This window comes from Lissotriton helveticus, chromosome 3_1 (genome assembly GCF_964261635.1).
Source record: "Lissotriton helveticus chromosome 3_1, aLisHel1.1, whole genome shotgun sequence".
Classification (NCBI taxonomy): Eukaryota; Metazoa; Chordata; class Amphibia; order Caudata; family Salamandridae; genus Lissotriton; species Lissotriton helveticus.
This window is the reverse complement of record NC_136061.1, coordinates 1,046,538,476-1,046,566,429: the sequence shown is the minus strand read 5'-3', so window position 1 is coordinate 1,046,566,429 and position 27,954 is coordinate 1,046,538,476. Positions and strand designations below refer to the sequence as shown.

The following is a 27,954-nucleotide window of genomic DNA, read 5'->3' as shown; positions in this document are numbered from 1 at the left end:
ATCAGTTTGGTGAGTTCCACCTTAAGGCGTCACTCTCCTCTTTACTTTCGTTAGTGGTGTACAGAGGATTCAGTGCTATTGTTGTTCCCTCATGATTCTAGGAGCTCTTCTCTTTTAGTGGCTGGTCTCTCTTGAGAAACTTGATTGCCTCTGCTGTATTAAGTAAGTGTTGTTTGCCCACATGGGTCACTTTTAGTTTCGCCAGGTATAGCATTGTGTATTTTTTATATATTTTTTTATATGTTTATATTTTAGGGATATTTTACTGCCCTGATATGCTAAGTGTTTACACTCCCTGTCTGGTGGGAATGTGACATCTAATTAGTTGAACAGTCAGGAGCATGGTGCAGCTGGAGACAATGTTTTACTCCCTGTCTGGTGGGAATGTGACATCTAATTAGTTGAACAGTCAGGAGCATGGTGCAGCTGGAGACAATGTTTTTGTCCCAAGCGACCTGTGTGCTCTCACTGATTTTCGAGGAGAGAATAAAAGTTGCCCCTCCCAAAAAGCTTAACCAGTAACCCTTACCAAACTTCTCTGGTATTCCATCATCCTTAGATTTCCGTAACTCCCAGGATGTGAACAGTTTTGCGAATTGTTCTTGCCTCAGGGTTTTCATTATTGTTTGTCTATAAGCATCAGCTTTTCAGTGGCATAGTTCGATCATGTTCAAAGGTGAAATAAAGTGTTCCAGTATACATATTCTCACAACTTGCTTGTCTAGTCCCTTTCATGTCGTCATGGCAAAGTGTGAGTGCGGTTGATTTTTATGTCAATTGGTTTCATATTGGATTTCATCTTGAGCAGCGGTGCGCTTACCTAATCTCCATTTTGCATTACATTTGTGGGTTACGTTGCACTTTCATGCTCCTTGACCATATTATAATTCACCTCAGGACTGGGGTTCTTTGGTTCAAATTCTAGCTTCTTTGCTTATGATCACCTTGACCCATGATTGCTTTTATTTTTTGCAAAAGAGACACAATTGGTGGACGGAATGCAGAACAAATCAAAACATTCACCCCCAGTCAAGAGATCTGGGTTAAATCCATCATTCTTTTGCTCACCATGCCACCCCAGTTCAGATCTGGCCATATGCAAATCAGTCTTGACCCTGTGCCTCATGGGAACAGTCCAGCTCGAACTGCCACGCCATGTCCTCCCTGGACCGGAGGCAAGCATCCTAGGGCCTCTTCTCCCCCCCTCCCCAGATCTCCCTCCCCCCCCCCCCGATTACACAACACCTGTTGGGGTGTGCCTACAAAGTTTTTCCCCACAGGGCAGCATGTCACCTCTGACCAGTGGGTGTTGGATATTATCGAACATGGACACTGTCTGGAGCTCACTTACACACCTCCCAATATACCAACCCACAAACACAGACTGTCCCCAGAACTCCTACGTCTGCTCAAAGAAGAGGTCGCTGTGCTCCTCCTCAGAGGAGCAATAAAGCCTGCCACACACCATCTGCAGGGCTCGGGAGTCTACTCCCTATACTTCCTGATTCCCAAGGAAGGCGGTGCCCCCAGCCCTATCCTAGATCTCCGACCTCTCACCGAATACATCCTATTGGAGCACTTTCACATGGTCACTCTTCAGGATGTTGTTCTGCTGCTACAACAAGGAAACTTCATGGCCGTTCTTGACCTGAAAGACGCCTATTTCCACATACCAATCCACCCTGCGCATCATCGGTATCATAGGGTTGTGCTCAGCGGATAACATTACCAATTCAAGGTGCTTCCCTTCGGTGTCACCACTGCACAGTGAGTGTTCACCAAGTGCCTGGCAGTGGTGGACGCTCATCTGCGCAGACAGTTCATCCACATCTTTCCCTACCTAGTCAAGAGTGTCACTTGACAACAGTGTCGCGAACACACATGGGTCACAACAAACCTTCTGCACAAACTAGAATTTACGATCAGCACAACCAGATCCCACCTCCAACCCCTCCAGATCTAACCCTACTTACAGACAATCCGCAACTCCAAAATCAGCAAGCCTTAACCAAACCCTGCCCGGATAGAGTCCCTCCAGGCACTTGTTACTGTATTCCAACATGGGCGACAGCTCACAATCAGGCCAGTCATGCACCTCCTCTGCATGATGGCCTCCTGTATTGCTATAGTCCCCCCGCCAGATTAAATTTGTGTCCATTGCAGGAGGGCTTAGCACATCAGCGGGGCAATTCAGTTTGATTGGCTGCCACACCGATCGCTCTCTGCAGTGGTGGAATGCCAACAACATGTTGCAGGGGTGCTCCTTTCCCGACTCAGTACAACAGACAACCGACACAACAGGCGCCTCCCTCACCAGTTTCGGCGACACTTGCAGAACCTGACTGTCCAAGACCAATGGGCTCCCAGACAGCAGGGTCTCCACATCAACTACTTGAAGTGTTTAGCTGTCCTCCTAGGCTTTCCTGCCCCACGTGACCAGCAAGGTCATCCTGATGGACATCATCACGTCCATGTAGTACCATCAGAAATAGGGCAGCACTCAATCTCCTCAGCTCACCCAGAGCATTTGGCTGTGATCTCTCTGCCACAAAATTCATCTGCTGGCGGAATCCCTACTAGGGGTAGACAATGACTTTGCCGACCTTCTCGGCAGGATACAGGAACAAGTCCATGAGTGGAAATTCCACCTGTAAGTCCTCCTCCCGTATTTCCATCGGTGGGCATTCTGAAAGGTAGACCTGTTCGCCACCACAGAAAATGCCAAATGCCTTAGGTTCGCCTCCAGGTTCCCACACTAACAGTCCATGGGTAACACTCTATGGATGAATTGGTCAGGGATATTTGCCTACCCCTTTCTGCCTCTCCCCCTCCTTCTGTTTGTGGTTTGGAGGCTACGGTAGTTGTCTCTCACCCTCATCTTTGTGGCCCCTACCTGGGCTCACATACCCTAGTTCATAAGTCTGTTGGGACACTTGGTGGTTCTGCTTGAGAGGCTTCCCAGCAGGCCAGACTTTAACATGCAGAACCTTGGAAAAATCAGGCACCCAGACCCTGGGTCACCCAGTCTTGGTATATGGTTCTTGAAGTCTTAGAATTTAGTTACCTTAATCTTCCACCCAAATGCAAGAGCGTCCTGAAAGAAGCACGCAGGGCTACTGCACGCGCCTGTTAGGCTGCCCAACAGAAACACGTTGCCCATTATTGTTGTTCCAAACAAATCCACACTTTGACACCCAGTTTTCAGGACTTAGTCTGCTACCTATTCCCCTTGCAGATGTGTGGTCTAGCCTTGACTTCCATTGGACCTCACCTGGTTGCATTGGCGGCCTATCTTCAAAATAGGTAACATATCTCCCTTTTAAGAAGACCAGTCATTAAGGCTTTCATGGAGGGCCTCAAGTGGGTCATTCTCCCTCGGGTTCCCCCGGCCCGATGTGAAATCTCAACATTGTCCTCACAAGGCTTATGTTTGAGACTCTTCACTCCTTCCCCCTTCAATTTCTCTTTTAGAATGTGGCATTTCTCGTTGCCATTACTTCACTCAGGCATTTCAGTAAGCTTCAGGCATTGACACTAGAATTACCTTTATTTTAAGTGCACAGCGATAGGATTGTCCTTCTCACCATCCTCAAATTCCTTAAGAAGGTGGTCTAATTGTTTGACCTGAACCAATCCATTGAACTTCCCGTTTTCTTTCCACAACCTACATACTGTATATGTAAAGTGATCCCTCATGTACTATATAGACAGGATGAACCCTTTCAGAAAGATGCAACAACTTTCTTGCATTTTACTAACCCCATAAAGAAGACCTCTATCTAAATCAGGTATAGCCAGATGGCTACTCAAATGTATCCAAACATGCTACGCTAAAGCCAAAAGAGCTGTTCCTAGTCCTCAGAGAGCCCAATCTACAAAGAAGAAGGAGGCATCTACAATCTTTCTTGGAAAGATTCCCCCAGCTGACATCTGTAAAGCAGCTACATGGTCCACACCACACACCTTCCCAAAGCACTAATGTTTGCGTGTTCGGCCCACCAACAAGCCAACGTTGGCCAGGCAGTACTCAATGCACTTTCAATTCTCTGCAACACTCACAGGCTACCACTGCATCTTTAGTGAGGACTGCTTTACAATCTACGCAGGAGCATGTGCATTTACAGCCACACATGCCTCCTCAAGTGGAAAATGTTACCCAGTAAGCATCTGTCATGGCATATAGTGCCATAGATTAACATGAACCCACCCTCTTCCCCGGAAGCCAGTGGCTGTTGCAGTAAACACTATTTCCTAATGTTCTCTTGCACTCTTTTGCATGGACATCTCTCTATACAACGCTTCGCTCCACCACCATCCTTGTCCGTCGTGTGGGCAAGCAGTCTAACAATAGAGTTGATGATCATGTACATTACCTAGAAGAGGAGGAGTCACAATGCTGCACAACTCAAAAGACTTCTTTGAAGAAAAACAACTTGCACACACTTGGGTCACACACTAGATGACAAGTGTATGCAGAGCATATGAATGTACAGCACTGCATGCCTTGACAAGATGCTTATAGGGTAAGTGACGTTTTACTTTTGGATCAAGGATGAATAGTGTATGGAGGTAGTTAGGGATTTTTGGGGTTCAGGTAATGGTAGAGTATAAGAGTAGTGAGACATTTATAAGGTTCATGGATGGGTAGTGTATAAGGCTAGTTATGGATTATTAGGGTTCATGAATGACTAGGGACCGAGGTAGTAAGGGTTGTTGGGCACGCATGGATGGGGAATAGGGGTAGTAAGGAATTTTTAGGGTTCAATGATGAGTAGGGGATTTTTAGGTTCAGGGATGGGTGTGGGAAGTCAACCCTAGTATTGTTGTTGTTGTTGTAGTAACTTTATTCGATAAAAATCTTATCATAAAAGTAAATACATTTTCCAATCTTAAAAACCAGCCATAAAATTCATGTAGCAAGTTTACAAAGAGCAATGCAATAAAAACAATAAAAAGACATATTTACAATAAAAACCAGAAGGCCTAAGGTGCTAGAAAAATACATCGGGTATAGTCACCTATATCGCTTGCAGTCCTCAAATCATATTGGATTGTATCAACTTTGTCCGGATCTGCCAGGCGATTCCCAAATACTTAACAACCCCACATACAATAGTCAAAGATGTTGTATCTGTTGTGAGGATGCGTTGGGCCATCCTGTGATGTCTAAAACCCATCTCCTTGCATAATGGTTTCAGCCATCTTCTTCTCGCCCCACCGTAGGCTTTACAGGCAAACAAGAAATGCCCTAATGACTCTCTGGGAGCCAGACAACCTGGGCATGGAGCTTGTAGAGACCCAGATTTTTTCCATCCCTCAGTGAATTCATTTAGCGGGAGGGTCCCATACCTTAGCTTTAAGTAGAGTGATCTATCTTTTGGGGATTGGATAAAGTCTAAAAAAAAGTTCAAGCATCCTTGCTGGTTTATACTCCAGAAACTGTGCAGTTAGACGCCCCCAGTTAGAGCCCCATAATTCCTCTGCCTGTACCCACTCCCAATATATTTTCTTAACGACTTGTTTGGGGGGGGGGGGTGATTGGCTCATCCATGACTCCTCCAGCCCTGGTTTATGGCCAACTGCCTCAATTTACTCAGCCACACGATCTTATTGCAGCTATTCAAGCTAATGAGCTCATCAAGAGCTACCGCATAGTTGGCAAGTTCGGGCGTTCTTCTTAGCCGCACCCAGAATAGTAATGGTCGGAGGCGTACTACATCTTTGATTGAGCGTTTGCCCATGTCATGGAGAAGGGGCTTTAAAGGAGTAGACACTGGGAGGGACGTCAAATCTCTCAGGAACTTGTTCTCAGCGCTGACCAAATCCACAGTGTTCTCGAAACCCCACAATTCTGAACCGTACACTGCTGAGGCTAGTGCCTTTCCCTCATATACCACAAGTGCCGATGCTATCGGTCTGCTGATGGATCTCCGTTGTTCTCTCAGGATTGCTCCTGATACTCTTTTAAGATTGAGGAGCATTTTGGCCACATGGGAGTTCCATTTCATCATGTTGTTAACCCTGACTCCCAAGTAGTCAAATGCCTCCACAACCTCTAACGGAGACCCATTAAGGGTAATGTTAATCCTCCTTGATCTTTTTGAGGGGGACAGTAACATTAGCTTAGTTTTGGAGGTGTTAATTATCAAACAACTTTCTTCGCAGAACAAGCTAAACCTGTCCAACAATTTCTGAAGGCCCACAGGGGTTTTGGACATCAGGTGGGTATCATCGGCAAAGAACAGGGTGGGTATTTTCTCCCCCGCCAGGACTGGGGCATCGGCTGGGTCCTCTCTCAAATGGTCCACCACCCCATTAACAAAGAGAGAGAACAAAGTCGGGGCCATCGCACAGCCCTGGCGAACCCCCCTGTTCACATCCACCTTTTCAGTCAGCTGGCCCTGATTCCCCCATCTGATTTTGACATAATTGCCCTCATGTAATCTCTTAACAAATTCAAGGAGATAAGAGGGAAAGCCCAGATCGTGTAATACCTGCCAGAGCTTTTCGCGGGGCACCAGATTAAAGGCGGTCTTCAGATCTATGAAGGCCAGGTATAAGCTGCCTTTTCCAATGGACACAGTTTTTCCAGTATACCGCAAAGAATCTGAAAACCTGGTTCATTGTAGCCACCTTCTGCCTGAACCAACCATAATCCTATTCTAGAGACAATGACCCTGCCAACTACTTTCTGAACTACATCGATTAAACTAATCGGCCTGTAATTGGCCGGGTCCTCTCTAGCGCCTTTCTTAAATACTGTTACCACTTCAGCTCCCCTCCATGAATTAGGGACAGATTGCCCCTGTGCAATCATATTCATTAGTGGGGCAATGAAGTTGGCCCAAAGCATGGGGTCATTTAAAAATAAATCACCCGGCAAGCCATCCGGCCCCGCGGCCTTTCCCGGGGCTATGTTCTTAATGGCCAATTGAACCTCCTGCACTGTAAACGGGTCTTCTAGAACAGGATTTTCTAAGCATACCTGGCTACTTTGCGATATCACTAGATCTGCCTCGCCGCAGTCTAGTTTAAAAAAGTGGCTTTACCATTGCTGTTCTGTAATATAATTTGGGATAGAGTAGGACAAAAAACGTTTAAAAAAAATGTTGCTGCAAATTTGCCGAGGATTTACAAATCTGCAGCAGGTTTCGTTTTTCTTTTCATGTTCGAACTATAAACCGACCCGGGTTGAGCTGTGGCCCTGGGGATAGGCACTTTTAAATATTTAAGGGAGGGTGGGTGGGTGCCCTATCCACCCCCTCCCACTTTTGAGCCTCTGAGAGGTCCCAGGGACATCATCCACCAGGGCAACATTATAAGAAAGGGGATGGAGCTGCGTAGCCTTCCTCCACAAGACTGAACAAATCCTGAGTACCCCATCCCTGGGGACTGAATACAAAAATAATTGGAGAGGGTTGCACAGCCTCAAAAGGCCCCAGGGACTGCATGAAAAGGGCTGGCTCACTTACTGTGCCCCGGGGAGCCCACCACTGGGGCACAGTAGTTTTTCCCTGCTCCCGCTGGGTGGGTGCAAACATTTGGTTTCCTGCCTGTGCTCTCGGGAGTATGCAAAAATAGCTGCCCTTGTCGGGCGAATGCAATGCCGTCTCCTGATGTGCACCAGGACAGTAAAATGAATATGTGAGTGGCAGGAGCTTCTAATTTATTATTCACTGCTCCTTGGATATATGCCCTGCAAGGGCTTTTTGCTTCTATTTTTTTAAGCTATTTGGTGCTCCTAGAGTCGGGAGGGACGTCACCAAGTTTTTTTTAATGTTGTGGGAGGCTCCCAAGCGAGCTGCAGTCCAGGAGCAACATTGAAATAAAGACCAGTAAGTCTCCTGGATCATTAAACCCAATATTCGAGAAGTTTCCCATATTTCTTTTAAACACTCTTAGCTGGAGCTCTGTGCTCTTTAGCCGGGTGCAAGGTCCTCTTGTTTTTTTAATTATATAATTGCTTTTTGTGGACTGAAAATGTTAAAAGAAAGTCTCTGAGGCATGTCAGTTTTGTTTTTTTCCTTAAATAAAATCATGTTTCTGAATCTTCTAACATTTTTCAGCCCACAAAATGCAATATTAAAAACTATGTGAAAAGAAATAAAAAAAAATGTTTTTAATTAAAGCTTTATTGTAAATTTTTATAATCAATATTATTAAATATTGCATTATGTGAAATACAGAAATATACATTAGATTAAAAATATTGGTGATTTTAGGAGAAAAATTATAGATCTGTTTTATATACGTATTGATATGCTCCACCATTTATAAAGCCAAAAACATTGGTGTTGTAACTCTTTGACAAAGTCAGTAAGTCTGCTTGAAAGCTGCCAGGACACTGCGCCTGACTAAAGGCTGTGCGTGTCGTAAGGTTGGCTGCCCATGGAGGTTGGATACATAGCCTGGGGTTTGGCTTTATGTATAGTAATAAAATATTGCTTTTTGTTAAACAAAAATCTAGACGGTCACAGAAAAAAATCAAAGGCTAAAGTGCCGTTCTAGTTAGGAATTAAAATTATAACTTCTTTTACATTAGAAATAAATTTGAAATTCACAGAAAAAACAAAGGCTAAAGGTACTTTATAGTTGAGTGAAAATGTCAGTTAAAAGATACCGTTTTAAACTTACAAAAACCACTGAACTTCACCAGTTATAGTTATCACAAGTAACTATGGCTCGCGAACTAAAGTAACTATAACTCGAGCCCTCTCCATGTACTGTTTATTGTCCAGTATTGTATCTTTTATAGATTCACATGCTTGAATCTTCCCTGTCATCATGGTGTGAGTCAGGTATTACATCATAGTGACGAAGTGGTAGAACGATGCACGCAATTTATGAATCAGTAACATCCAATTGTATCGATAGTATCCCTATGCATTTCGGGACAAGGCTCTTCGTCAGGGGATAACTTACAATCGGAAAGTATGCGTGAAAGAGCGCCTCACGGGTGTCGCTCATGGGTCAGTGTTCCGTGAAGGGACACGAAAGTAAATACATTTATTTACTTTCGTGTCCCTTCACGAACGCTGACCCTTTGAAATATGAATTATAATAGGACATTTTAAAAATATGTTTCAGACTTGAATGTGTGGCTCCTGAAGAAGGCGTTTTTTCCACGCCGAAACACGCGTCGAGTTCATTTCGCCACTGTTCCAGGACATCAACGATAATTATATAACTTTGTTTCAGTGTGTTCCTGTTTTATGATTAACCTTGTGTATAATTTGTATGATTTTTAAATTACTGTATTGTTATCATATAGTCTCTGTTGTCCAGTATTCTATATGATTTTTAATTATGTTTATTAAAATTATGGCTGTTTTTATATGTTTTTTCTCATCCCTTCTTTTGCTGTCATTTTAAGTCACTTGTTTTTCAATACCTTAACTGCCTAGGAATTTTTATTCACACATTACATAGCCCCTATGCCACCATCTCCTATCCCTCCTGGTGCGGATTCCCCTCCTACAGATATTAGGGGATTTCATGATCTTCTAGAGCGTGCTTCCAAAGTATTTTGATTTGCCAATGCCAGCTAAACAAACAAAGTTTTCTATAGGATTTTAAACCAGGCACTACAGGTTCAGTGAGGGCAATCCCTATAGTTGGCTTTCTATGGCAAGCAGGGCGAAAGCTAATGAAAACACCTGCCTCCGTTCCAGCTTTCATTCCAAAACTGGACATAAAATACAAGGATCCTGATGACTCGCCTGCATGCCTCATTGATCACCCGAGGCCGGACTCTGTCATCATGCAACCAGCACAGAGAAGAGCCAAGAATCCAGTGTCCCCGTGCACGGCGCCGCCGGACAGAGAGGGCTGCTGCCTCGACAATATTGGTAAGAGGTTCTCGGCATTGGCAGCCATCTCCATCAGAGCCATGGCCATTCTTGGGAGATATGAACTGGCAGATGTGGTCAGACATCTCTACTCTTTTGGAGTATCTCCCGGAAGATAAAAAGAAAGAGGCTGAAGAAATTCTATTGGAGGGAGAAAGAATGTCTTCAGAGCTGAAATATCCATGGACGTTTCATCCACTACGTTTCGCCAGCTGGTAGGAGTGGTGGATCTGTGTCACCGGGGATGGCTAAAGGCAACCACCTTTCGTCCAGAGGTCCAAGCCAAGGTCTTAAGCATGCCTTTTGATAGAAAATGCTTGTTTAGTAAACACATAGAAGAGGCGCTACAATCTAGAAAGGCAGACACGGACACGGCCAAAGCCGCAAGAAATCTCCAGCAGCGCCGCTTTCACTCCTTTCAGGGTGAAGTGCGGGGGCAATTCTTTTTCTTTATGCAATTTCAACAGCGGTACCAGCCATATCCGAGACTGGCAGGAAGCAAGAGGCAGCAATCTGCTGGAAAGCCCCAAGACTCCAATAGGAGACAATGAACTTCATGAGGCCCCTGCTACCATAGTCCAACACCACAATCACGTCTTCTCTGCATCGTTTTGGGAATGGAACTCCATTTCTTCAGACAAATTCGTTCTAGATATCTTCTAGCATGGCCACACAGTGGAATTCATTCAGCATCTTCCAAATGTTCCAGCGCGAAAAGTTCTGCTCCGGCACCTTCCGGATCTCCAAACGGAGATAGTCACTTTTTCCACGCAGGCCATAAAGGAAGCGCCCTGAACCAACAAAATCAGGGGTCCTATTCTCACTTCTTCCTCATCGAAAAATGTAAAATGGAGGTAGGTTATGGACCTCAGAATGCTGAACAAGTTCATCAAAAAACAGAATGCTGAACAAGTTCATAAAAAAACAATCTTTCACGATGCTCTCACTTCAGGAATTCTAATTCTCATGGAAAAAGGGGATTACCTGGCTTCTCGCGATCTCCTCAACGCCGATTTTCATATTCCAATCCACCCTCAGCATCGACAGTTTCTAAGGTTCAAAGTGGCAGTGCTCCATTACCAATTCAAAGTGCTTCCATTCGGTTTGAAATCCACTTCCAGGGTGTTCACTCAGAGCGTGGCACCGATAGCGGCCTTTTTTAAGACATTCAGGTCACCAGGTGTTCCCTTACCTGGACGATTGGCTCATAAAGGCTCCGTATTTTCAAGCGTCGAGATTTCAACAAGAGCCTGTCAGGTTCTCATCCAGTCTGGATGTCTTCGCATCAATCTGGAAAAATCGTCCATTATCCCAGCAAAATCGTTGGTCTTTCTGTGTGCACGTCTCGACACAGATCTGGGCAAAGCCTTTCCCACTCAAGAAAGAATAATGCATATTCTGGGTACGGCAAAGCTTCTTGCATCCCGTTCATGCCCAATTGTCGGCTCCACATGTGACTGCTGCTGGAGCAGCTTGATGCACAGTGGATTAAGGCTCAAGGTTTGTTCAATGACAAGGTTGACATTTCAGCAGAAATGAGTCACAATGGGCAGGTGGATGGTCAAGGAAGACCTTTTGCAAGGCCTCTCTTTAATTCACTCTGTGCCACAGCTGGTGATGACATCAGATGCGTCAATGGACGGATTGGGGGCTCACCTTCAAGAATTACAGGTTCACAGCAAGTGGTCCAAACAGGAATCTGAGTGCCACAAAAACATTCTGGAGCTCAAGGCAGCGTTTATGGGTCTGAAAGCATTTCCTGCCACGGATCAAGGGTGTGTCAGTGCTCGCCAGGACGGATAATACTGTAACAATGTATTACCTCCGAAAGTAAGGCAGCACTAGATCTCGAGCGCTTTCCCTTCTTGCTCAACAGATATGGGAATGGCTCCTTGTCAACCCCATTTCCTTGTGAGTGGAACACGTGCCGTGTGTTAACAGCGAGAAGGCCGACTCTTAGCAGGGCCTCCAAACAGTGTCACGTATGGGAGCTCCATGACCAGCATTTGAAGGTGTTTTTTCAATCCTGGGGTTACCCAACATTAGATCTGTTAGCTACGTTCCTCAACAAAAAGTGTCCTCTTTTCACAAGCAGACATCTTAATCCAAATTTGTGGGGAGATGCCTTCCAGTTTCCTTGGACGGGGATGTTCGCCTACGCATTCCCCCCGTTTCCACTCATTCCTCGAGTACTTCAATAAATGAAGAAAGTGCCTTGTTAGCGCATTCTCATTGCTCCAGGTTGTGCAAGACTATTCTGGTACACCGAACTGCATCGCCTGAGTGTGCTCCGATTCTCTTCCCTCCAAGAGAGGATCTTCTCTGCATGAACTAGGGCTAGGTTTATCCACAAATTCCCTCTCTTCATTTGTTGGCTTGGCTCCTCACCACCCTGAATTTTGGCATTTGAGGCTTTCCGAGGAGTGTTCTAAGATACTACAGAAGTCTCGAGCTCCTTCAATGTTGAAATATTACACAGCTAAATGGAAGTGATTCTGTGCTTAGTGTATCTCGCAAGCATTACATCCTTTCTCATCATCTGCGGAGCTGATGCTGCCTTATCTTTTGCACTTAGCAAAATCAGGACTTTCTCACTCTTCCATAAGACTTCACTTTGCTTCAATTTCTAGGTATACAAGACATTCAAATCAAACTTCCCTGTGGTCTAATCGACTCGTCAAAGAATTTATAAAGGGACTTTTTAGAGCTTTTCCGCTTGTTAAGCCTCCTCCAGTTATGTGGCAATTAAACACCGTCGTGTCACAGCTAATGCGTCCTCCCTTTGAGTTAGTAAACAAATGCGGATTGAAGATCCTTTCTTGGAAAGTGGCCATTATGTCAGCCAGACGTATCAGTGATATTCAAGCTTTCACTATAAAAGAACTGTATCTTCATTTTTGCCGGACTGGGTTAACCAACACACTAACTCTTCGTTTATACCTAAGGTGGTTTCAACTTACCACCTCAATGAGCCGATTGTCTTACCAATGTTTTTTCCTAATCCATCCTCAGCAGCGGAAAGGGCTTTGCATTCACTGGACATTAAACGTTGTTTTACTACGAACGTTCTTTCCTAATCCATCTGCAGCAACGGAAAGGGTGTCACGATCACTGAGCATTAAACGTTGTTTAAAATTTTTAATTTACAAAGAATGAAGATCTTCCGTAAAGGACCGCATTGCTCATTGGGTCACCTCAACGATTACCTTCTGTTATGAAAAGGCTGGCCGCCCCCTTCCTGACATATGCAGGGCGACAACATGGGTGAATGCTCACACATTCACGAGGCATTACTGCCTTGATAGTTCGTAGAAGGCAGATATCTCTGTTGGACAAGCTACACTTCGACGTCTCTTTGCCTAAGGTAGGCGACTTTTAGCCTTCGATGTTCTTTACATACTGTTTGTAAATTTGTATGCTTATTATTCTCTTCTTGGTTTCTGATGCTACAAGTTTACGTCTTGGTGGATTGATTTGCCTGCCCACCACCATTCTTTTTCTCTTATTGTGTTTATACTGCTTACTAGTCAGAATCATGCATGTAACTCTATAAAAGATGAAAAACTGGAGAAAAAAAAGTTACTTACCTGTACACTGTGGTTCTCCAGTATTGATATATTTTATAGATTCACATGCGACCCTCCCTCCTCCCACCGGTTACCTCAGAGTTCTGTATGGCTATGCACTTGTGCTCAAAATCTGAGGTATGGTGGCTCTGTGGGAAAGGAAACTCCGGTCTCTGCTGTGATTGGCTGAAATTCTGATGTTTTAAAATGAGGCTGAAAAGTTACTTACATGAGTTTTCTGTGCTCTGGAGATCTATGGTGATGTTTTATTACTGCTATTTATTCTGTTACGGTGGGACTCCCACCATGACGACAGGGAAGTTTCAAGCATGTGAATCTATAAATGATATCAATACTGGAGAACCACAGTTTACAGGTAAGTAATTTGTTTTTACCTCACATATTACATCTATCATTACATACTCTGTGACATTATTGATGACCTTATTGCAACATTTGAAATCATAACATTGATAAACTGTACATGGAGGGCGCTGAGTGCAAATTATATATATATGAGGTAAATAGTGACAAGGTGGGAAAATGGCGACCATAATGTGCCATGTTATCACACACAGGACTGGTAGTCTAGTTGTTTTTAAAGGTATAGAAACTAACGAGGGTACTAAACACAGAGCACAATATAAATTGTCTAGACACAAGGGACTCTATGGTCCAGTTGAAGACTAAATGTAGTCGAAACGCGTAGGCCGTCCTGTTGCTAATGCACATGGTGTTTGTGGAAAAATAAAGAAATTGAACTTACCTGCTGCTGTGTTGCCGTGACTTCTGTGTAAACTACATGAACCCAGGGGACTCGAGGTGGTATATATATATATATATATATATATATATATATATATATATATATATATATATATATATATATAAGACTCTTGTTAGTTACAAAGAATGACAGTTCCTTCATAGTAGTATAAAAGTGTTCACACCAGGTGCCAGTGCATTCCAATTTATTAGGTGTTAAATCCACCATTAAACCTTCCCGGATAGCTATCAAGCATTAGTCACAGGAGGCAAAAATTCACTTAATACGCAACACCATATATGCTGATAACTTAAACATAGGCAAAGGAATAGTATTTCCACATAGGTAACAAATCGGAAGCCTTTTTGGACTGGTACTCCTTCATTCCATTTCTATCATTTGAAACATACCCACTCATATGTATGTAAATATCTGTTATTCACCGTTGTTCTGTTGATAACACATTGATATATAATATTCAGAATTTTTTTCAATATATCACATATGTGTATATTATGTGGTTGATTTATTTGATCTCAACAAAAGAAGGGACAGAGAGGGCTTGATATAGGTCCAACGTACATGCCCAAAATATGCCAGAAGACAGAAAGGTACGGAGTTTCTTGTTAGTGGTATATTAGGGCCACTAAATGTATACTCTAGGTGGAGGGGAGGAGGGGAATTCCTCCTTTCGGAACTAGGACCCTCACACAAGCTAGGTGTCATGCTTCATCATATGGGTCTGCTCCTCATCGAGCCGGCGCTGAAATGCTCAACGGGCACCCATAAAGGGGCTCTTTAGCAGAGATCTTTTTTTTCTCGCCGTATTGGTGCCGTGGGTGTGAGGGGCCTAGTAATGTGTAGATGTAGGAAGTGAAGATAAAACAGGTTGGAGATCCCTTAGTTCTGTTCGGAACTCACTCTGATTAAAAGGATTAGAGGGGGGTGACTGTTTTGTTTATAAAGTGACAAAAATTTCGCTCAACCCCCAGAAGGTCAACATGTTTCTCGCCTCAATAAGTGACAGAAATGATCAGGTGGCGATTCCTCAGGACCGTGTGTATAATACAAACTATCTACAGTGATAGGTATGGTGCAAGTCTACCTACCAATTGTTTACCAGAGAATGGTTACCCTGGAGAATGGCAGTTCACCTAGAGTACAAGGAAGAAGTATAGAAACAAAATCATAGTTGGGGGAGAAAGCGATATCCCCAATCAATTTCAAATGTTGTGGTAAATTTAACACAATCATAATTTAGGCTTTCTTAATAAAAACAGACAGAGCTCACGCTCTGTACACATCCCTTGTTGTTGGACAGGCCTCGTAGCCGGGCCGTCACCCCCTACGCACAACAGGGCCCGGACCCCGGCTCTCCCTGAATCCCCAGCAAGAGCCACCCCGGCAACCCCCCGAGGTAATCCACAGCCCGGCCACACTGGGACTCCAGCTCCTGAACCCCCCGTACCGGCTGGCCGGGTCCCCGTCAGCCCCATGGCCCCGGCCCGGCAGCCATCTTTGGACACTGTAACACGAGGCCACGTGGCCTCGACTCGACCCCAACCCTGGGCCTGGCCCGGCCCCGACATCGAGGCACCAACCTCCCCCCAGGAGGTAACGAGACCACTTGGCAGGTCAATGGAAGAAGAGGGCGTCAACGGCTCTCCTCCGCCGGGTGTAGATCACCCCCGGCCTCCCTGGGCGCTGGCTCCAACCCCCTGCTGGGTGTCGGGACCCCCTCATTCCGGACCTCCCGACCTCAAGGCGCGAGGGTCCGGACATCAAAGGGAACCAGACCTATAACTGGGGAAGCCCCAGACCAGGAGGGCAGTTGTATCCTGGAGTCGAGAGACACCGAGAAGAACTCAACTTTGGCGGACTACTGGCGCTGCCGCAGCCCTGCTCTGTGAACCCTCCGTCTTGGCCTGCTGGCGCTGCCGCGGCCCTCTGCAACGTGAACCATCATCTTGGCCTGCTGGCGCTGCCGCGGCCCTCTGCAACGTGAACCATCATCTTGGCCTGCTGGCGCTGCCGCGGCCCTCTGCAACGTGAACCATCATCTTGGCCTGCTGGCGCTGCCGCGGCCCTCTGCAGCGTGAACCATGTTCTTGGCCTGCTGGCGCTGCCGCGGCCCTCTGCAACGTGAGCCATCATCTTGGCCTGCTGGCGCTGCCGCGGCCCTCTGTAACTTGAACCATCATCTTGGCCTGCCGGCGCTGCCGCGGCCCTACGCCAATTGAACCATCGCCTCGGCCTGCTGGCGCTGCCGCGGCCCGACCCCGCAGACTCCTAAGCTCGAGGATTGTGAGCTTCCCTCCTGCCACCTCCTGTACCGATCTGGTACCAAGACTGTCCCGCTACCCCCTTTCCCTACAGGGACTAGAATTGAGAGGACCCTCGAGTCCTGAATCTCCTGTACCGCTGATAACCTTGCCGCAAGAACTATATATAAAGAGTGTTGATCTCATCCTTGTGTGGTGTCTATCTGTGGGGAGGGAAGTGACTTGTCTGTACGATCGCCGGAGACGGCCCTCATCGGAGGCCTCTCCCCCAGTATTCGGCCGACCCTCTGGGTCCCCGTCTAACATTGGTGGCCAGCGGCGCGATCCGAACCTCCGCATAATCGTACAGAGGGTCACTCGCCCCACGACACACAACCACCATGACAACAAAAGAGAGCGGAGCAACAGAAAAATTCCAGATGGAAAAGCTGGAAGAATACAACCACAGAGAACTGAAACAATTTTGCATAGAATTAGGCGTTTCAACCACAGGACTGAGCACGAAAGAGGACTTCAAACGAGCCCTGGAATCTTGGGCAGAGACGGGTACGACCGTACCTCAAACACGAAGCCACGAGACACCCGAAACAAGCCCCACGCCGACGGAAGAAAGAAGATCGGGTCTCTCCCCGGAAGAGGTCCGGGAACGGGAAAAAAGCAGGCTCCATGAATTAGAACTGGCACGACTGCGCTTAGATGGAGAGCTCAAATTGGCGGAACAAAAAATAACGTTGGAACACTTACGGCTCCGAGAGGAGCGAGAAGAGAAACAAAGGCAGAGAGAGCTAGAAGAGAAGAAGCTAACCTACGAACATGAGCGCAACCTCAAAGAACTAGAGATTCGGAAGCAGAACAAGGAACTCTGGGTCCCCGAGCGCACGAACACCCCTGCCCCTACAGACCCCAAGGTCCACATACCCAAAGATGTCGTCAGAGAGTACTACAAGAACGATGACATCCAGCAATGGTTCAAAGCATACGAGGTAGCCATGACCTCCCACCGGATTCCCCGGAGCGACTGGGGAGCCGGGTTATGGGGGAGGTTTGTCAACGAAGGGCGAGACTCCCTGCTGCAACTCCCGGACCATCTGATGACATCCTACGACCACATGAAAGCCGCCCTCCTCACTCGATGCGGACTCACACCCGAGATGTACCGCCAGCGGTTCCGCGACTGCAAACGGATCCCGGGTACAACTTGGGTGGAATACGTGAACTTCTTTAGCCGGGCCTTCGAGGGGTGGATCAAGGGCAGCAACGTGACCACCTACGAACAGCTCTTTGACCTTGTTGTGTGGGAGCACCTTTCTAACAACTGCTTCATCGAACTCAGGCAGCACCTCCTGGACAGTAAACTAACGGAACCTCGGCAACTCGCCGCCGAAGCTGACCGATGGGAAAGCACCCGAGTTGGCCGAAACAGACCCAGCGAAGTGCACAGAACTGCCCAAGGGCCCCATCGCCCCCGTGGAGGAGGAGGCCAGGGTCGGGGTAGGGACACCGGCCCGGTGACTCCCGCCAGCAACACCCCGCCCCCGGCCGGCAGGGGAAACCCCCCGATGCGACCCGGCTTCCGAGCCAACATCATGTGCCACCGATGCCAGCGACCCGGCCACTACGCAAATGATCCCAATTGCCCAAAGAACCTGAACCCTTTACCCCGCCAGGTCGCTGCTGCAGCCCTGGGGGAAGAGCAAACCCAGAAGACCAGGAAGAGTACGAAACCGACCAGCCTGAGTGGGAACCGGCCGCCATGTCCCTGGTTTGCTTAGGGGAACGAGACCTGATCCCTCGGGCCCCCCTTCCCGCCAACACGCAGAAGTACAGCCAGTGGGTGAACATTAATGGCCGCCGGGCTGAAGCCCTCCGCGACACCGGGGCCAGTGTGACCGCGGTCCGCTGTCATCTGGTGGCCCCGGACCAGATCTTGCCGAACATTCTTTGCCCTGTCCGGTCGGCCGACAACTCAGAAAGTCTATGTCAAATGGCCTACGTCCCCTTCGAATGGGGCGGAGTATCAGGGATGCTGAAAGTGACTGTCCGTGATGATGCCCCCGTGGATTGCCTCCTGGGGAACGATCTCGAAAGCTCTCCCTGGGCAGCAGTCGAACGGAGAGAGCACCTGGGGATGCTGGGCCTCCCCGAATGGGTCTGTGCCACGACCCGGTCCATGACCGCCCGTGCCGTCCCCAGTCCAGAAGAACCCGAGTGGCCGGAGCCTCCTCCCGCGATTGTCCCAGAGGAGGCCACCCCAGAAGCAAGTCCCCCGGCCCAAACCGAAGAAGGACCCGGTCGGCTCCCGGACCTCCCCGACCTGGCCCAGTGGCGTCAAGAGGGGGGTCCCACCCAGGAACAATTCCAACAAGAACAAAGAACCTGTCCCTCCCTCGAGGGACTCCGGCAGCAAGCCCTTGCCCAGAGCACAGGGGACACCTCGGGGGCCCACTGGATCTACTGGGACAATGACCTGCTCTACAGTGAGCAAAGGATTGCAGAACTGGGGACCAGTCGGGTGCTGGTGGTACCCCTCCGCTTCAGAGATTTCCTCTTGAACTTAGCCCACGATATACCCCTTGCCGGACACCTGGGACAGGACAAAACGTACGACCGCCTGGTGACCCACTTTTACTGGCCCCGAATGCGAAAACATGTCACCAACCACTGCAAGGCCTGCCCCACCTGCCAGGCCAGCGGAAAAAGTGGCCGAAAAACCAAAGCACCCTTGCAGCCTTTTCCCGTCGTCACCACCCCGTTCGAACGGGTGGGAATAGACATTGTGGGGCCCCTGGACCCCCGAACCGCCCAAGGACACCGGTTCATCCTGGTCCTGGTGGACCACGCCACCCGCTATCCCGAGGCTATCCCTCTTCGAACCGTGACGGCGCCTGTGGTAGGCCGAGCCCTGATGGGGATCTTCTCCCGGGTGGGTTTTCCCCAGGAGGTCGTCAGTTACAGGGGCACGAACTTCATCTCGAAATACATGAAGTCTCTCTGGCAACATTGCGGGGTCACCTACAAATTCACGACCCCCTATCACCCACAAGGAAATGGATTGGTCGAGCGGTTTAACCGCACTCTCAAAGGAATGATCATGGGCCTAGAAGAGCCCCTCCGTCGCCAGTGGGACGTGCTACTCCCGTGCCTCCTGTTCGCCTACCGAGAGGTCCCCCAAAAATCCCTAGGCTTCAGCCCATTCGAACTCCTGTACGGGCACCCCGTCCGGGGTCCCCTCAGCCTAGTCAAAGAAGGTTGGGAGAGGCCCCCCCAGAAAACTCCCCCGGATGTATACAAATACCTCTTGGCCCTTCGCAACCAGACCCGGCGATTCAGGGAGATCGCCAAAGTCAACCTTGAAGCCAGTCAGGAAGACATGAAGAAATGGTATGATCAGCACGCCTCCTCCCTCGAGTTCGAGCCGGGACAGCAGGTCTGGGTGATGTCCCCGGTTGAACCCTGTGCCCTACAGGACAAATGGTCCGGACCCTTCAAGGTGATCGAACGCAAGGGGCCCGTCACCTACTTAACCGACATGGAAACTTCCCGGAACCCCCTACGGGTCCTCCACGCCAACAGACTCAAGCCCCATTTTGTACGCTCCGAACTCGGTCTCCTGATGGCTACCGATAATGGGACGGAAGAAGACTCCGAGCCCCTTCCGGACCTGCTGAGGACCCTCGAGCAGGATGGCTCCGTGGAAGGGGTCAGACTCTCCGAGGCCTTGTCCCCGGAGCAACGCCAAGACTGTCAAGCTCTCCTGACACGATTCGCATCCTTGTTCTCCCTCACCCCTGGGGTCACCCCCTGGTGCCTTCACGATGTGGACACCGGAGACAGCCCCCCGATTCGCCACAGGGCATACCGCGTACCAGATCGGGTGCGCGCCTGCATCCAGACCGAGGTGTCCAAGATGCTGACACTGGGAGTGATCGAACCCTCGGACAGCCCCTGGGCCAGCCCCGTCGTCCTGGTCCCCAAGGCCGCCGCCCCGGGCGTTGCCCCTGAGCTCCGGTTCTGTGTGGACTACCGGGGACTGAATGCCGTTACCAGGACCGACGCTCACCCTATCCCCCGGGCAGATGAGCTAATTGACCGTATGGGGGCCGCCCGCTACCTGAGCATCTTCGATTTAACAGCGGGCTACTGGCAAATCGGCCTCACCCCCAGGGCCCAAGAACGATCCGCCTTCTCTACCCCGGACGGTCACTACCACTTCAGGGTGATGCCATTCGGCATGAAAAACGCTCCGGCAACATTTCAACGACTCGTGAACCAGGTACTGGCGGGCCTCGAAGGATTCAGCGCCGCCTACCTGGACGACATCGCTGTGTACAGTCACCACTGGACCGACCACCTCCGCCACCTGCGGGAAGTTCTACACGCCCTCCAGCAGGCCGGGCTCACCCTCAAGGCCAGCAAATGTCAGGTGGGCCAAGGGTCCGTGACCTACCTAGGACACCAAGTGGGGGGCGGTCTGGTGGCCCCCCTCCAGCTCAAGATCGCTGCCATCCAGGCCTGGCAACCCCCTACGACCCAAACCGAGGTCCGGGCCTTCCTGGGGCTCACCGGGTACTACCGGCGGTTCGTGAAAGACTATGGCAGCATCGTGGGGCCCCTCACAGAGCTCACATCCAAGAAGAGCCCCAAAACGATCAACTGGACTCCGGACTGCCAATCGGCCTTCGAGAAACTGAAGGCCGCCATGTGCACTGCCCCCGTGCTCCAGGCTCCCGACTACGGCCGGGAATTCATCGTACAGACGGACGCCTCCGATCATGGCGTGGGGGCCGTCCTCTCCCAACTCAACACCGAGGGGGTCGATCAGCCAGTGGCATTCATCAGCCGACGCCTGCTGGCCCGGGAACAGCGCTGGAGCACCATCGAGAGGGAGGCCTTCGCCGTAGTGTGGGCCCTCAAGAAGCTCCGGCCCTACCTCTTCGGCACCCCCTTTCGGGTGCAGACAGACCACCGACCCCTGCAATGGCTGATGCAGATGCGGGGGGAGAACCCGAAACTGTTGCGCTGGTCCATCTCCTTACAGGGGATGGACTTCACCATGGAGCATCGTCCAGGCCAGGACCACGCCAACGCAGACGGCCTGTCACGCTTTTTCCGCCTCGGCGAGGAGAGTCCCCAAGAGGATGGCTGACTCTCCCTGCCTTCAGCTGGGGGGGACGCATGTTGGACAGGCCTCGTAGCCGGGCCGTCACCCCCTACGCACAACAGGGCCCGGACCCCGGCTCTCCCTGAATCCCCAGCAAGAGCCACCCCGGCAACCCCCCGAGGTAATTCACAGCCCGGCCACACCGGGACTCCAGCTCCTGAACCCTCCCGTAACGGCTGGCCGGGTCCCCGTCAGCCCCATGGCCCCGGCCCGGCAGCCATCTTTGGACACTGCAACACGAGGCCACGTGGCCTCGACTCGACCCCAACCCTGGGCCTGGCCCGGCCCCGACATCGAGGCACCAACCTCCCCCCAGGAGGTAACGAGACCACTTGGCAGGTCAATGGAAGAAGAGGGCGTCAACGGCTCTCCTCCGCCGGGTGTCGATCACCCCCGGCCTCCCTGGACGCTGGCTCCAACCCCCTGCTGGGTGTCGGGACCCCCTCATTCTGGACCTCCCGACCTCAAGGCGCGAGGGTCCGGACATCAAAGGGAACCAGACCTATAACTGGGGAAGCCCCAGACCAGGAGGGCAGTTGTATCCTGAAGTCGAGAGACACCGAGAAGAACTCAACCTTGGCGGACTACTGGCGCTGCCGCAGCCCTGCTCTGTGAACCCTCCGTCTTGGCCAGCAGGCCATCATCTTGGCCTGCTGGCGCTGCCGCGGCCCTCTGCAACGTGAACCATCATCTTGGCCTGCTGGCGCTACCGCGGCCCTCTGCAACGTGAACCATCATCTTGGCCTGCTGGCGCTGCCGCGGCCCTCTGCAACGTGAACCATCTTCTTGGCCTGCTGGCGCTGCCGCGGCCCTCTGCAACGTGAGCCATCATCTTGGCCTGCTGGCGCTGCCGCGGCCCTCTGTAACTTGAACCATCATCTTGGCCTGCCGGCGCTGCCGCGGCCCTACGCCAATTGAACCATCGCCTCGGCCTGCTGGCGCTGCCGCGGCCCGACCCCGCAGACTCCTAAGCTCGAGGATTGTGAGCTTCCCTCCTGCCACCTCCTGTACCGATCCGGTACCAAGACTGTCCCGCTACCCCCTTTCCCTACAGGGACTAGAATTGAGAGGACCCTCGAGTCCTGAATCTCCTGTACTGCTGATAACCTTGCCGCAAGAACTATATATAAAGAGTGTTGATCTCATCCTTGTGTGGTGTCTATCTGTGGGGAGGGAAGTGACTTGTCTGTACGATCGCCGGAGACGGCCCTCATCGGAGGCCTCTCCCCCAGTATTCGGCCGACCCTCTGGGTCCCCGTCTAACACTTGTGTATACATTTATTATGAAACGTGGTGATATCGACCGTGGTGGTTGTTGGTGGTGGGCTCACCTTAAATCAGTTGCTGGGTACTGCCACATCAGTTGGCAGCGGAGTACAGGACACTCAGATGTAGTGTTTCTATCTATGAAAACATATGAAAATTCAGGTCAAAGCATGGTTGTAAGTAGCGCTGATGTACCGCTCACTTCATGGCACTGGTGAAATGCTCAGAGGAGCAGACGGTACCGGTCAGAACAGTAGTGCTCTACCTTGACAATACTTAAGCAAATGCCGCCAGTAAGTAAATAAAGACCAGCAGGTGACCGATAAGCCTGGAAGGGGCACTGCACACAGCGACAGTAGCTGGAGGCAGTGGCTGAAGCCCCCCTCAAGGGAACCCAGCCGCGTGTAATGCAAGTCCCTTCCCACTCACATGGTTAGCTCTGATTAAGAAAGCAGTAAACACCCCATGTCTCTGCCCGGCAACCCCTTACCTTGAGATGTACTCCGGTGCATGATAGAGCCGCCACATAGCATACTCACCTGCTCCCGTAGTGAGCTGTCTCTCCGACCTACCCAGTCCGCTGCCGCCCGGAAGGTACTGTGCCGTAGCGGGAGCCAGTTAAAATACACGCCGTGCTGGCCGTGGATTAGGCTAATCCGCTGCAGCTGTGGAGTTGCAAGATCACGCGGTAGTAGGAACGTGATTTCGCTATACATGTAACTGTGGTGGCCATCTTAAGATGTAGTCTTCTAAGTTGGTTATATGCTGCTCAGTAGTGTGTGAAGGAAAAAACATATTACAAAGTTGCCGTGGCATTAGTGATGTAACGTTTTCAACTCCGGAACTGAGTTATCAGACGGTGAAAATATGTTGGTGTTAGACGCTGGTATGTTTTGCTCTAAGGTATTGCAAATTGTTATAATAGGTGAAACGTCAATGCAGCTTGAGTGTGAACCGGGGCCATATCTCACTGTGACCCGCGTTGTGAATTGTTCGAGAATCGGAATGATTGATGTGTCTAAAGCACAGGAAATTAACTAGTGCTCCTGGTAAACAGTGTGAAACTGCCGGATGTCTGCCGTATCCGAGAGAGTCTATTAATTGACATTCAAGCTAACAACCGGTGGTGAAGGGTGTGCCTGTTATTATGACCTGAAACATAGAGGCCATCCTGGAGTATGTATTCTGTAGAACTCCACACCCTATCCAGGTCAATAGGTGTGTGGCGACAACCCACATGCCAGCCATATTCAAAAGGTGGTTCACTTAACACAGGGTTTATACAGGGACGAGGATCAGTATGTATAGGTTAATGAGCAGTATATCTCACAAGGTGGTTCACATTACATAGGGTATATACATGGAAGGAATTCTGTATGTATAAGTTAATGAGCAGTGTATCTCGCTGCCCCCAGGGAGGAGTGAGTTAAGGGTTGTTTATTTAATGGTGCTCCAAGGGATGTCATCATTTAAGCCACCATTAGCCGAATCAAGACGGAACACCCACCTCTGTTCAATGCTGAACAATGCCATGTGCGTTATTTGTTGGTGTGCCTCAAGGACTACCCAACGTAAACTTTCTGGTGGGTGTCTCAGCTCTGTGAAATGAGTATATAGTTTGGTATTGGTTTTATGACATGATGTGGAGAAGTGTGGCTCACTGGTTAGAGGAGGCAGACCCGGACGCTGAGATCAGACCCGGGACCAGGGTTCAATTCCCGACGCGGCAGGGTCTTGAGCCCAAAATGTCCACGGACTCGGTAATTCTCGCTTCGGTGCCAACTCGAATCACAGGTTCACACTCTGCAACTCTGGGCAATAGCTTGCTTAATCTCCACTACGGCCCCCTGCGGCAGGATGCCTGGCTTTCACCTTGGGGGTACCCAGTAGGGGCTATCTCACAGGGAAAAACCAGGACGGGTTCCCAATGCAAAGCGCTTTGAGACCTGGCGGTGATATTGCGCTATATAAAAACCTATCCATCCATCCACATCGAACAATGTTTTTATGTTCAGTTATTTGTGTCTTGATGGGTCTCATTGTCATACCAACGTATATTTTCTCACAAGGGCATGTCAGTAGATATACACACCGGGGTGTATTACAATTAGTGTGTTTTGTGATGGCCCATGTAAACGTGTCAGATAGGACCAGTTCTTTAGTTTTTCTTGTCTGTGGACAGACAGTACAGGTACCGCAAGGGTAGTGCCCTATGACAGGGGGGAGATCCCATAATTGTCTCTGGTCAGAACTGTTCTTATTTCTGGGTCTCGTGCGGATCAGCAGGTCCTTTAAATTGTTAGTCCTTTTAAACGCAAATCTAGGTTTGGGTATGGACAGTGACCCCGTGTTTAGAATCTCCCAGTGTTTATTCACAGCTTTCTTCATCAAACTAGATCTGGGAGAGAATGTAGTTACACATGTCAAGGTATTGGAGGGTTCTTTTCCATGTACCTCTAAAAGGCTTTCTCAAGGATTATTTCTTGCTCGTTTCATGCATGCATTGATTTGCCTTCTCGGGTATTGTCTTTTCTGCAGGTTGGCTGATAATGTCTCAGCCTCAGTTTTGTAGTCTCCTACTGAACTGGAATTCCTCCTGATACGTAAAAATTGACTGTAATGTATATCTTTGATTTATTTGACCCAAGTGGTGAGTGCATATCAATTATCAATGTTAAATATCCATTTAGGCATTCTAAATTATTTGTCTAATAATTATTGCCATATCTCTTTTATATCATTCTACATTCATCTTGCCCCAGTGGGATCCTTGCTGACAAATCAAACCATCATCATGGTGGGATGTAAATCCATTCCATGTAAGAAAAAGAAGATCGAGAAATAGTCCAATCCTCTCCTCCCTGTACACAATAAAATATCACCGCATTATTATCTTAAACGTATCTCAAACACTGCATTATTAAAACTATGCAGTGGAAACTACAAATAGAAGCATTACTTCAAACTATATGTATATTCAGTTCTTCTTCAATTTTAAGACTGCACTTTATTTTTCATTGTTGGCGGTTGAAAATTACCTGGCGTTGTCCCTGGGTATGAGATGCATGCTTTAACACATTTGACTTTGCCAGTTACATTTATTGTAAATCGTTGTGTGTAGAAGCACACCATGGTTGGGTTAATAATCCATTCGGACTTTTTGGGTACAGTGAACGTTCGTTTTACCATGTACCCAGTATCATCTTGCCAAAAGTGAAGTGCTGTTCCTTCTCTCTTTCAATGACTGGGGTATTTTTGCTTTTGTTGTTTGTAAACTTTGTGTGATCCTGGTATACACCCAAGCAACCTAGTATTCAGTCAAATGGTGTAGTAAGAAATTGAAGGGCTAAAATAATTTTCTTGCACAAGTTGAAGGGACAGACTTTATTTATTTACCCTATTCCCATTCTGCAGGCGCTAGTAGATGAAATGCAGAGGAAGGATAAAACACCCATACTGGATTACCACTTGCTTTGATCCAATCTGCTGTGATATTTTGAATACAAACTTTCTATTTCTTTACACAGATCAGTCTATTATGGATATTTTGAAGCATAAGTGCTTTCTAGAAGAATTACTATTTTGGACTGTAAAATATGAATTTCCGCAAAAGATGGTGACATTTTTGCTCAACATGCTTCCAGATCAAGGATACAAGGTACTGTTTTTTTGTGTTGGTCTTCCTACTGCACCTAATTGTTCTGCCTAGATTGATCTTGTTCATATGCCAGTAAATAATTGGCATATAACTATTCATAGTCCTGCTTTGGAATTTCTTATTTGGTATTTATGCATCAATTTTTTTAATTGTATATTTCCTATACTTGGAGATGTTAGTCAAGGTAAGTTATAATGTGTTTTACCCGTTAGGAATAATTGTGCTTTTCAAGCACCTCTGCAAATATTAGGGTTTCAGAATCTTAACTGCAATGTACATTTTTAAAAGGCATATATGGTAATAATTGAGCAGTTGCATATGATTATTTTCAGGGAAAATATACAATTGTAAATATTCAGCTAATAGCGATATAAATATAAACAAAAAATTAGATTGTTAGTTAAATTAAATAGGACCAGCTGGTTAGAACTAGACTGCATAGAATGTAGTGAGAAAGATACATTTTTATCTTCTTTTTTATGGGTTGATCTTTTTATGATTGGTTGCAACCATATTTTTTTGGCATCTCCGTCATACAACAGATCTCTCTAATGTGTATATTGCAATGCCATTTACTACCTTTCCTCCTGTTACTGTGGTCCGCCTATCATTAACATACTTACGCTTAGCCGTTATCATTAAGAATGTTGTAACGCTTTGCTGTAATGTATATGCATGCTCCTTAAGGAGTATGACATCTAAACACAGTTTATTATGAGTGTGCATATTGTACTGTGATTGAAATGCTAAAAATGCCAATAAAAAATATTTAAAACAAAAAATTATACTTGGGGTCACCAGATGACTCTTGTCAACATTATACCATGGTTTCTAGCCCTGCACTTTTATTCAAAGAGTTATATTGGTTGCCATGACTTAACAATGATTAAAAAAGAAACGAAAAAAAAAGTGAAGGCCAGGTTTGGAAACATTGCCCCGGGGGCATGCTTCAATCTGGTACCTTTAAAGATGAGGATGATGCATTGGAGGGATTCAGTGATTGCCCTTCTAACTGTAACCCAACCTACTAATTTAACTTCTCTGACTTACTAATTTATCCTTTTCATTTTATACCTTTATTCTGGTTACTCTAGTGATACTACGTTGAAAGTATGCGTCACTAACCATTCTAGCGATAATTGCGCGTACTAATTCTTTAACTCTAACCTACTGCTTTTCTATCCATAGAATTGGCATAATCAAAGTTGGTTTATATTTTAATATTGTCCTATTTCATGGCTTGTTAGTGAATGCAGGATCCTGCATCCACTGCCAGTCTGTATGTTTAAATCCATCTAATATCCACTATAGTCCTTATCATGAGTGTGTTAAGACATTTATAAGGAGCTGAGTGAATTCTTTCATTATGAAGAGTCTAATCACAAACAAAGGTTCTGATCGGACCTT

At 48.0% G+C, this 27,954-nt stretch overlaps 1 protein-coding gene across 5 annotated transcripts in view; it reads left to right on the top strand.

Annotated features, from left to right (window-relative positions):
- UBR3 (ubiquitin protein ligase E3 component n-recognin 3) overlaps positions 1–27,954 on the top strand; it is a 1,992,321-nt gene that overhangs the window by 383,483 nt on the left and 1,580,884 nt on the right. For all 5 annotated transcript variants that reach the window (XM_078681592.1, XM_078681591.1, XM_078681590.1 and 2 more), the window contains one exon: positions 26,417–26,547. In XM_078681592.1, coding sequence (XP_078537718.1) covers positions 26,417–26,547 — 131 coding nt within the window. The remainder of the gene's footprint in view (positions 1–26,416; positions 26,548–27,954) is intronic.